We start from the raw sequence: 12743 nt of genomic DNA on the forward strand, positions 1-12743 counted from the left end.
ATATATATATATATATATATATATATATATATATATATATTCAAATATATTAAAGTAATGCATTTTTGGGATAATGATATGGTATTTTAATATATGTATTAATATTAATGATAATTTTGGCCTGAGAACAAGCTAAGAGAAGATGACAATAATGTGTCTGCTAGGAATGTCTGATTATATGTTTAGTGTATGTGTACAGAATCTTGAAATTGCTATTTGATGTTCAGTATTTTGTGTTTTGACTGACTAAGCTATATAATGATCACTACTCCATATACGTATATGGTGTCAACATATTCCACATCGTAGTGCAATATGGGGTGACAGATAATAATGAATACTATAGTAAATATTCCTACCTTTATAAACTTTAACACAAGCAACAAGGATATTTATAATTAGACACTTAGAGAAAATCACACTGTCCGCTACTGCTAGTAGAGCATTTTATTGATTTTATATTATGTATTGTATTTATAGAAGGTAAGAGACAAATTATATATCCTGTTCCCACAATGGGTAGTTTGCCTAACAATAGGTAATGTGTTGCAGGTCATACCAGCACTGAAGGGTTTCACACAGTTTGTTTGCTAAGGCTCAACACAAGGTAAATCAATGCAGACATGCTAAAGGTGCAGAGACAAAAAAACAAAGGCTCTGATAAATGTAGACTTTGTAGTAAACCAATAAACAGAGGGAGACATACAGTAGAAAGAGTGGGCAAGAAATGAGAGTGTGTGAGAGAGGGATCGATAGAAATAGAGACAGAGTGATAGAGGTCCTTATCCATATAGGCTGCTTTCTTGAGTCAGAAAATATTTCAAACTAATTCATGTGAATGAAGCTGATCTTGTCTCTAGAACAGGGAAGACATCTTCACAACACATTGCATAGTAGCTATATACGAGAGAGAGAGAGAGAGAGAGAGAGAGAGAGAGAGAGAGAGAGAGAGAGAGAGAGAGAGAGAGAGAGAGAGAGAGAGCGAGAGAGAGAGAGAGAGAGAGAGAGAGAGAGAGAGAGAGAGAGAGAGAGAGAGAGAGAGAGAGAGAGATCTTGTTTTCCAAGTGAAGAATAAATGCCAGTCAAGTCTCTATAATTGTCATAACTACACTAAGGGTGCTTTATAACAGTAATTTCTGGATACCAAATCCAGTTAAGATTAGCTTCCCCTTCATATTTCATGTTCAATGTTCCTCTAAGTAAAATATGCACTTTCCTTTCCTCATTCAGTTATGAGCTCTATATTAAAGGCAAGGGCACATTTTTTTGATAATGCACATCTTAAACTTTTCATTAAACAACCAAATTTAAATTCTACCTTTTTGTGCACTCTGACATTTTTGTCTGGCATTTTCATTAATTTTGCGACATACATAAATGTAGCTGAAATGTTAACTGATCAATACTTTGTCTCTCTCATGTAGCACTAGAGCACCGTTCCCAGAGGAACACACAGCAGTACAGAAATTAAATGTGTAAAATATCAAATGTTAATGTTAAACACAGCAGCACTTATAACGACTGAAAAGGCTAAAACAATTCAAAATGGACAGATTGTACCACAAATTATCCACAATCACTTTTAAAGATTAAAGTTTGTCCTGTGGAATAATTCAGTGACACATGCTTAAGTGTGTCCTTTTACTGATGGCTCAGTTGTCCAATTATTTTGTGCGCTCGTTACAGTGAGAAATGACAGCACTGAAAGGAAGAGAAAAAGAGAAGAGAAACAAAAGAGGAGGACAATGCCATGGAATGCCCACTGACGTTTACTCCACGGACATTGAAGAGTTGGGGGAAATACTGTGCAGTAGGTACAGCTTAGGAGAAGTTGACACACATACAGCCATTGCTGTATAGCTGACACACATACAGCCATTCTATAAGGTGATATGGATTATAGAATTTAGCACTGCAACTCTAAGCTAAAATGTCTGTATGTAGAGAACAACTATATTTATATAGTGATAACAAGGGCTACTGTGGTGGGGGAATTCAGGGGAACTCTGGGAGTGTTTTGTTTTAGAATCAACCAGCAACTTGACATAGTGATCATTACATTATTAGGAATGGGCCTGGAATTCTGGCTGGCAGTGGATAAATGCTACAACATGTTTTTATTTATTATGCTTTAGATATAAATTAACTTTTCTTCGCTCAGGGTTCCGGCCCCTTCGTACCTAAAACAAAATACCACTGGAGCTAACTTGATTTTATTTGCAATGCTGCTGTCCTTAAATACAGCACTGAGAAAAAAAATCTGCCAATTTCCTTTCCGTTTCCTTTTTTCCCATCCTGATCACACACTGCAATGTAGAACGATGCGTTTTTTTATGAGAACTATTCATGCCTTTCCCCCTTTTTTTTTGTTGCAAAACCTCTTCTAATTATGATTCAGTTAATACCCCAGTGTTCGATATCCCCAAATGGCTGTATAATTCTTTCCTCAAATAGGTGTGAGACCATCCACTAACTAAATCTACTGGATATGTCATCTTTTAAGAGAACTTGAGCTTCTTATGCCAAAACATGTCAAAATAAGCACAAGAGTGCAAACATGTGGATGATCAGTACATTTTATTTTGAAATTGCGGCCCCTTTGACACTTCCCCTGCTGCATGTACTGAAGAGGATAAGTTACAGAAGGCCCAAAGCACTTGTTTAGTTCTGTATAGCTCCACCACAGACAAGGGTGAATAGCACGTAACCACTGCTCCATTGCCATGCATAAAATATATCATATAAATTATAAACTACAGTACATTTTCTCATTAAAACTTAGGCTCACGTTATTTTCTTCCGTGCATACCCAGAGATGACCTTTACCTGGCAGTGAAGACCGGGCATAAGGCACATTATACGCATATGGCGCTGATGCTCAATTTCTTCTCCTCAAATTAATTATGATTCTAACAATGTTCCAAGTGAAGGGAAGCCCCATCAGGCATATAGAGATTAAACTTCATTTTTTCAAATACCAAACCGATCCAAATTACCTTAAAATGTCCTTGCATAGCGCTGTGATACATTAAAGCAACAGTCCCTCCCAAATAGGAAAAATACAGAAGTGCTGTTCTGCAGTCTGCTCGTTTTCCATTATTCATGGCAATTATAGATTAAATGTGCAATCTGCAATATTTGATAAAAAAATAAATAAAATAAAAAACACATCCTGATTTATGTCACATTTTAACAAATCATTTGCTGCATTGACTTTTACCTTTCCGTTTTAGGACATAAAAAGACCTTTCCATTTTTTCAGGATAGTAAAAAGGAATACTATAATTTCCTCTTATCTTATAAAAAAAAAAAAAAAAAAAAAATAGTAAAGGCTACAAAACTGTTTATTCTCTTTACTAGATTCATTCAGGTGAACAGAGTATACACGTGAACCACTTCCATGCTTTAGTGAATAGAGTTGTATCTGTGGAAACAGCAGCCTTATGTAAACTGATCAATAGCCTGAAAAGTACAAACATCCCTGTAATAATGCAACTCATAAAGGGAAAACGACAGAAAGCAAACAAACAAACATTCATTAGGGGCAGTGACTAAGAAAAAAAGTGGAACGGTGACCGATTTAAAGAGATTCTAAAACCCTTACACAATTGGGAAATAATGAATAACAAATACCTGCACATTGATATGTCTGAGTCAGGTCCTGCTTGATCCCATACACACACACACACACACAACATACAATGCTACCACTGCAGCTAAGGATTCTGGGTAGTGACATGCAATCGAGTACTCACAGTTGTCTGTGAATAGGTTTGTTGGCAATGGGCTTCTTTAACCCCGGCTTTGCTGTAAAGCTGTTTGAAATTGCAGTTGAAGAATCCATTTTGAGGTGGATAAGAATCAAAAACTGCCATTACCCAGAACCACTGGCTGCAGTGGAAGCCTTGTATGCAGCGTCAGTATGGGGTCATGCATGTTTAAAGGACCTGCCAAAGACAAGTGAATGGGCTCATACTGTAAGTGTTCTTTATCGTTTTATGCGGTACGGTTCTGTCACATTTCTTTATTCGCCATTACTTATTTGTGTACCTGGTATGTAGATACACCTGGGTGAAACTCTTAGGATCACAGAAGAAAAAAGTTCAAACGATAATGATGCTTTATAAACTGTAAAAGGAGTTTGTGCATAGAATAGTGGAGAAGAACAGCACCACTCAATAGGTAAGTAATAATCATATGAACTTTTTATTTGGAGTGTGACAATTTACCATTGGACTATGACAAAGGAGTGCTGCCTGTGCATTGTAGGCAATATGACAAAAATGAGTAGGTCGTTAGAAAAAATAACAGAGTCCTCTACTAAAGAATGCATTCATGGAGCACACCCCTAGGTTGTTTAAAAGGTAGCATTTATTTAAATACTGTTAATACCAAGGGCTAACACAATAGATTAATGTTAAAATTGACAATGTGATGACAAACAATAGTGCTCAGACTAAAAAATTAGGAAGCATGGGCAAGACAATTCGGTATATACGTGTAAATGACCCACCAAATAGTTAATAATATCACTATTAGTAGACGGGCAGTTCCAAATTCACCCTGGATAAATGCCAGAGGTGATCCTACCCTGTGTACTATGGTCAGATACATGTGAGGGCTAGTAGCTATGTAAATAAGGTCATTTGAGTATCACCTGTATAACAAGGATGAGGTTTGGACTGCAGTGGTTCTAAACTCAAACACATGACTAATAGCTTATGATAGCAGACGTAACAAAATAAATCCTGGATAAATGTCACCGGTAATACCTCCCCGTCTACAGCGGTGAAATAGATGTGAGGTCTAATTGCTATATTGATAAAGTCATTTAAGTATCACCTGTGTAACAGGTGTGCCCATAGCCTCTAGTATAAATATATATATTTACTTGGTGTAGCCTTTTGATAACAATCTTCATGCTTTCTAAAGTGATCATTTAAACACTAATTTATTTGATAGAATTCTGGAGATATCTACTTCTAAAATGATAGCGTTCTGACAACCTCTCAAATCGGATGGAGACATTGATGCTCTAATACACGTTTTCACTGTCTTCACGTGAGAGCCAGCAACGCATGACCTTGGAGTTTACCGGTGAACACACAGGACAGCGGTGCAGCTGTGACAGCTGTTCAGGTAATCATGAGTGCGCCTGCATATTTATTCACTTAAAAAAGATGCCATTGCTCTGTCTACAATTTTATGCTTATTTAAAAATATCTAAGAATTTTTAGGAAAATAACATAAATGCAACATATTCTTAGTTGTGGGTCAATGCACCACCCTCCCCTCCCAAAAATAAATGTTATGTGGGAATTATGGTGCCCTTCAAACCAAGAGGCACATTTGTTTGAAAATGCATTAAAGTGTTCAGTGCCACAGGAGCGTATCAGTGTTTGCTATACATTGTTGGTCCCTCTGGCACTGCGGGGCATAATGATGCTGCAGAGGCACTGGACATTTTTGACTCATCCAATACTGGAGGTGTTAAGAAACTGAAGCTATTATACTAGTGGTATTGCAACCTACGTACAGCCAAATTAAGTTTCCAGTGGTGAATATTACTATTGGAACTGGAATTTTACTAGGTCATCAAAATAATTCAGGATATATTAAAATCTAATGAGAAAATGTATTTTTATAAGTTGGGGAAACCCTCCATTGCCAAACAATTCAGCACGTTACGGGCAAAAGAAAAAGACTTCTGAATTATGTTACAAAATGTGACTTCTGAAGTATGTGACAGATACAACTGGAACCAAGATGTGTAGCAATATAACATATAGGAAATGGAGCCTGAAAGCCTGGGCAATGATATTTGGAACAGGTAAATGGTCTGAGCAGTAGAGTCATATCTAAAATTTCACTTACCCTTGATGTTAACCTTGGGCAGTTCTAGAAGTAGCTGTGATTTGTATGCAATTTTACATCTAAAGAAACCAAATCTCTATTGATAACATTACCATAGCAGTCTCTCAAATACAGACTCTAGCTGTGAAGCCAGCTCCCAGGATGGCCAAACATGCAAATCCATCATTTTTCCATGTGCTCTGCATGAGATGGAACAAACTTGTCAGTGAAGTTAAGCAAACTGATATATACAGCTTAAGACCCGTGTTTCTTTTCGATACATTAACCCAGTGTTTTTTTAACCTTTTTGTGATTAAGAAACCCTATAATTATATTGTAAATTTCTGCAGAACCCCAACCCTCTCTAATAGCGTGTCTGAGATCAGATGCATTGTAAGGAACCCCAACCCTCTCTAATAGCGTGTCTGAGATCAGATGCATTGTAAGGAACCCCAACCCTCTCTAATAGCGTGTCTGAGATCAGATGCATTGTAAGGAACCCCAACCCTCTCTAATAGCGTGTCTGAGATCAGATGCATTGTAAGGAACCCCAACCCTCTGTAATAGCGCGTCTGAGATCAGATGCATTGTAAGGAACCCCAACCCTCTCTAATAGCGTGGCTGAGATCAGATGCATTGTAAGGAACTCCCATCCTCTCTAATAGCGCGTCTATGATCAGATGCTATGTAAGTTCTTCTGTATTTGGTACAATTTTAAAATGACCTAAACATTGCAGTGAGCCCTGTTGAAAAACACTGCATTAACCCCAAATACAGCCATTGCCTAGGGCGCAGGTTATACTGGCCAACATGTGAAAGCTCCTTTATATCAGAGAGATTTAGGGGAAAGACAGATCTTATTCATGTTCCATTTATTTGTATAGAGTTACAGGAAGGAAATGGAAAAACAATAACGTACATTAAAATCATACATAATAATTAATAATACTAAATACTTGAGAATAGGGATTCCTGAATGACCTTGTGTCATGAGCACATATTCTGATCTGAAAAACTGACCTCACAAGAAACACTCAGCCTATTCTTTATGGGCAAATAATAGTAACAGAATTGGTCGACTGTACAAAAAGACCCCTTCCAGCTTCTGTATCATATTTACTGCCCGTATCTGATACATTTCTGCCCTTACAGAATTTTGCCTCATAGTATACTTTGTAACACATATCAAGTAATGCATACCAACTAATTTCTCCTATCAACAGTCAGTAAAGCTGCACATTTGATTGAAATGATCATACAGTGACGTTAAGAAATGCAAGGTCAAACTACCTGCAATAGTGTCATTTAAGGCTGGAATACAGTTTTTTTAGCTTGCTAGACAATGTCAATGGCCTCAATCAAGATTGCAGTCACTGTACCAATTATTGTCAACCATCCTAAATATATACTGTAAAAACAAACATTAAAATACTGTATGAAATAAGGGGGGAAAGCCCATTAATCACAAGTGCAAACATTGGATGGTAAGCTTTTTCAAGGCAGAGATTCTCTGTACAGCCCTGCATACCTTGTCAGCGCAATCTAAAAAGACAGCATTATTACCATTCATCGTGGCAATAGTGGCAGTGTACCCTTAGATTCAGATTTTATGTACACAAGCTTGAGGAAATGGGACTTTAAGTAAGAGCTAATGTCTGTGGACTGTCCTCATTAATTGCTATGCATCAAATTGGGTCGTTGACATTTCTAACTTACATTCCTAACTTACATTCCTTTTAAAACACTGAACAGGTGGAATAATTAGGTAAGACAGTAAGAGGGTTATCTTACCAAGAAAGCAGCAAGACTCCTTTGGGGTGAGTCCCAATCAAAGCAGCTGTTAATGTAGTAGGCAGCATTGATGAGCACCATGACACAACGCTTCATGCGGATAAAGTTCCTTAGCAGCAGCTGTGGGGAAGATGAAAAGATAAAAACGGTATCTGAACAATTAAGTCTCAAAGTGACCTGGAAGGTTGACAACCACTTCTAGATCATCATGGTTAAAAGATATGCTGTAAAGGAAGATTTTGAAAAGGTTCATCACAGGGGTTGGTTTAAATCAATCGAGAAAGTAACCAGGCGAATACAAGGCTCAAATGAGTCGCTGCTTCCCGAAACGAACGTTATTAACATTGTGATAAACTGCTTGCAACAGAAAATAGGCAACGTTTTGTTTTTAAACGTATTCAGCATTTTCACTGCCAGGTGAGGATGTAGCTGAAGGCCAACAAAGGGGTGTGTTTATTAACGTCAAAACTGGGACACAATATGCGCAAAAAAAGCAGCATTATATTTATGTATATAATAAAGGAACCTAGTTAAAAGCGACTGGAGTTTCTCTTGATAAATCTGGTGCCATTCCCTTTGCACTGATTTTGCCCCCGTTTTTAAGATACGGCTGCCAGTCACAAACACGGCTATATACATTTGGCGGTTGATGGTGATACAATAGAGAGTGACTGTGCAGTCATTATATGTCCCATGTTTGTGAAAAGGAATAATCACAATTCTGGCAAAATTTTAGCAACAATTGGCACTCCCAATGTACTATGCGATGTGAACTTGTGTGGGAATTGTGTGAAAAAAATGCAACATTTAAGAAGAAAAAAACCCACCAAACATCTTGCAGAGTAAAGCTGAAGAGATTCACACAACTCTAATCATAACATCTACGTGATCTCCTAAGTGTGTGTCCGGTACCAATGTAGTGACTGAGCCACTGATTGAGCCACATGTGCTGCAGCAGGGATATCCTGAAAACCTGACCTGTTGCAAGGTCATGCGGATTGGAGTTGGCCACCCGTGGCTTAGGCCCTATCTAACCCAAAATAACTAGCCAACAATGTTCTGAGATATTCATAGTCACTACGTTGGTATCGATCACTGGTCCTTTTTCATGATTCCGTTTAGGCATTGTTTTTAGAATGTTTCTTAGATATTTCAGTTTACGCAATACAGTATATGATACTCTATTGGCTTTTTCTGCATAGATGGTATATAAACTGTTTTGTACTTGTGGACGACTTGTTTCATGCCCCCTCCTAATATATATATAAATATATATATTTATGCAATTCAGTATCAATCTGCTAAATGATAAGCAGAAAGTAAAACAATCCTTACTATTGTAAAGTTAGTGCAAATTGTTGAATGCTGGTCGGATTATACTACACTATTTCTTATTATTACTGTTCAACACACAATAGCAACTTTGGAATATAGATGTTGAAAATCTACACATGATCCTGATTTCTAACATTGCAATATAAAATTATATGACATTTTTCTTACAATGTAACATCAAATTTTTGTTTCTGACTGAGTCAATTTGATAAAAATACTAGAAAAATAGTAAAAGTTTTTTGTATGCAGCTATTTTGTTCCTCTTTCTGATTTTGGTTTTCTTATTTTAGAGTAATCCCGAAGACAAATCTCTTTCCAGGGACATTTTTATTTTTTACAAAACATTTGTCATTTTATAAAAAAAGTGTGTTATAACGCAGTCCTGATCAGGTGTGAGCTTCTGACAGTATTAATTGTATATTTTATATGCTGCTTTTCTAATCTACAGTAGGCTTTCTGTCCTAAAGTTGTGGTTTTCAACCTTTTTTGGTTAAGGAACCCTATAATCATATTGTGAAATTCTGCGGAACCCCAACCCTCTCTAATAGCGCGTCTGAGTCAGAGGCATTGTAACGAACCCAACCCTCTCTAATAGCACGTCTGAGATTAGGTGCATTGTAAATTCTGTATTTGGTACCATTTTCAAATGACCTTAAAATTGCAGGAAACCCTTTAGGGATGCCCTGGGAACCCAAGGGTTTCTAGGAACCCAGAAAAAAAGTGAAGTGCACGAAATAACTATAAAGTGAATCAGTTAAAAGGAATAATACCTTAACAAAGTGTATGTGTATATAATAATTGGATAAGTGTAAATTCTAAATACACAAATGGACAAACTATAGTGATCAAAGTGCATTATAAGAGTGCACAAGGTGAATAAGTATATGTGATAATATGTAAGAGATTGATTAAAAAGGTGTGGAGAGTGAGACAGCTCAAGGAATGACTCGTAAAATGTCTCCTAGATTCGTATGCTGCTCTTTCCAAACAGACCGACCAGTCTGTGTTGGAATAGAGAAAAAAAGCAACAAAAAAAGCACCCAGAATCTACATTCAAAATACATACATTTTACTGTTCACAGAAATATTGAAACACGTAGAAACACATAAAAAAAACCTTATAAAAAGGATACTTGTTGCCACAAATGTCTCAAAGCATGTAGAGCCGTGGTGGACAATCCTGTTACCATTCTCCACTTGTGGCGAATTGGCAATCAAAGTGTGGTGAATTTTACTTTGCCAGCGTTAGGTAATGCTGTCAGGAATCCACTCCTGGCTTTTCTCGTAGCCTTGCAGGGTGCTGTTGTTCTCACTAATTCCCTCTTTGCAATCAACAGCAGCTGTGTGGGCTATCACTGCAACCTAGGCTTGTACTTAGTCATTGGAGCAGTGCCCTCACACCCTCCTCTGGGGATTGGCCCGCTGGCCTTTAACTACTGCATTCCCCACAATCCCTCTCTGCCGAGCATAATCCTTCCTGGATGTCACCTGTGTTCTGCACAAGCCCCTGGCTTGTTATCTCTATGTATTAATCTCTGTGTACTGTGTTCCAGAGTTAGTTCCTGTTTTCTCTTGTGACTCCGCTTTGATGTGTTCCAGTGCATTGCTTTCGTTCCTGTGTTCCAGTATCCTACAGCAGCTACTACGCTGAAGCCTGTGTCCTGGATCCCTTGGCCTGCTGCTCTCTCTCCCTTTGCAGAGGCCAGCTTGAACTTCTGTGCTGAAGCACTGGTTTACCAGTGCTGCCTGGCGGTGTGCCCTCTCCGGTCAGCCTTCTCCTTGCTGAGGCTGGTCCCATGGGCTGCAGTCGCCACTCGCACAGAACCCTCTCCCGTCCTGCAGCTATTACGCTGAAGCGGGACCTACTTGACCTCCTGTTGCCGAAACTAAGCTTGGATAATGATTTCCCTGATGTCTCCAATCCTGACCATGGCTCTTCCACCGACTACGCTATTTTCTCCAGTCCTGAACCTGGCCTGTTTGACTATGAATTTCGCATCCCGAACCAGTCTGCGCGGTCTAAGGTCGGTGATTTCATAACCCAGCCTCAGCCACGCGGTCCGGCCCCGGTTTGTGGCGAGCACAACCGTGACAAATGGTAAGCGAGTGCATGAGTGCGCTGGCATGCGCAAGTGCGGCGGCGGCCGCAGTGGCGCCCAATGGCAGTGCTAGTGCTGTGTTGATGGGCCGCAGATGGTGGCCGGGAGGCGGGTGGTGAGTGGAGGAGAGAGAACCAATGAGAGAACGGTGGGGGCGGAGCATACACCCCGGCGGCGACCGCTCCAGAGATTGGGCAGAGGGGGGGGGGGAGAATGATGTGTTGATGGGAAATGACTTGATGATGATGAGGGGGGGGGGTGAAATGAGATGATATGATGATGATGGGGGGGAAATGAGATGATGATGTGGGTGTTGAGGAGATAATGATGAGGGGGGGAATGAGATGAAGATGAGGGGGTGAAATGAGATGATGTGATGATGAGGGGGGGGAAATGAGATGATGATGATGATGGGGAAATGAGATCATGATGACGAGGGTGGTGAGGAGATGATGAGGGGGGAATGAGATTATGATGAGGGTGGTGAGGAGATGATGTTGAGGGGGGAAATGAGATGATGATAATAAGGGGGGAAAATGAGATGATGATGATGAGGGGGTTAGAGGTGGTAGCGTGAGAGGGGGGTGAGAGGAGGAGGCGGGTTATGAGGATGAGTGGGTTGAAAGGATGAGGGGGGTGAGAGGGAGGATGAGAGAGGTTGCAACAATCTTGGAAGTAGTGTGAGAGAAGCATTAAAATCAGTATACCTCGCCCTGTATGACTGCCGGTATGTTATTTATATAATTTATTTATAAATTATCTGACCGTTATGTCATTTGTGTTTACATTTCACTCCACGTATGCACGAATATGCACCATTTCATAAAAAAATGCTGGGAGGGCGCTCAATCCCCAAACCTCTCCCAGAATGTTTTACGAAATAGAATATGAAATGGTACAAATTGGTGCATACTTTAATTTTTACATGGTGTGGCTATTTTCCCTTCTCATTCGCCACATCTGTGGCCACATTGAAAAATAGGTTGCCCACCCCTGGTGTAGAGTGTAGGAAGAGCTACAAAGGAAGTCCAATGTGAGTCCATATTGCACAAATTAACAAATACTAGGTCTCTGGGTAATCCACTAATAGATGTAAAGATGTGGATATTTAGTGAAGGTTATGCATACTGTACCTTGTGAATCCAGGATCAGATGGATTGCATGAACAGTTAAATAATCAGGGCTCGACTTATGTACTCACCCGCTCGCTGGTGGCGAGTTGATTTTAGCAGCTGGCGAGGCAGCAGCCGGCAGCAGAAGAGAAGGACAGAAGACCACTTTAATGACTGAAGTCAGTAAAGAATTCCGTTTCTGTTATTTGTCTGGCGAGTAGCATTTTTTTTTAGAATTTGTCAAGCCCTGCAAATAATAATGCCTGAGCGGGATCAGCTGTTATTGTATTGAAATGGCAAAGGGAGTCACTCTATTCCTCCTTAGATCCTATAATTGAAGGAAGAAATAGGGTATCTGTTGGGCCGCCATTTGGAGATCCAAATGATTGCATCCACTGAATAAGCTTTACTTGCGGTTACTGAGGAGTAATCTGCCTACACGTATCTGGCGCCTCAGCTGCAGAGATGAGATCTGCGAGAAACTCTCTAATCCAGAGCTCTGATGAGTTTCTCGAGGCTACTAGAATACCGTTAGTTTCTCGAAATGGTGCTA

At 39.4% G+C, this 12743-nt stretch overlaps 1 protein-coding gene across 4 annotated transcripts in view; it reads right to left on the minus strand.

Moving 5' to 3' along the window:
• The window catches only part of MCTP1 (multiple C2 and transmembrane domain containing 1), an 862717-nt gene that overhangs the window by 235170 nt on the left and 614804 nt on the right, over positions 1-12743 (minus strand). For all 4 annotated transcript variants that reach the window (XM_075593230.1, XM_075593236.1, XM_075593222.1 and 1 more), the window contains one exon: positions 7645-7764. In XM_075593230.1, the coding sequence (XP_075449345.1) occupies positions 7645-7764 (120 nt within the window). The remainder of the gene's footprint in view (positions 1-7644; positions 7765-12743) is intronic.

Source organism: Ascaphus truei, chromosome 1 (assembly GCF_040206685.1).
Source record: "Ascaphus truei isolate aAscTru1 chromosome 1, aAscTru1.hap1, whole genome shotgun sequence".
NCBI classification, from domain to species: Eukaryota; Metazoa; Chordata; class Amphibia; order Anura; family Ascaphidae; genus Ascaphus; species Ascaphus truei.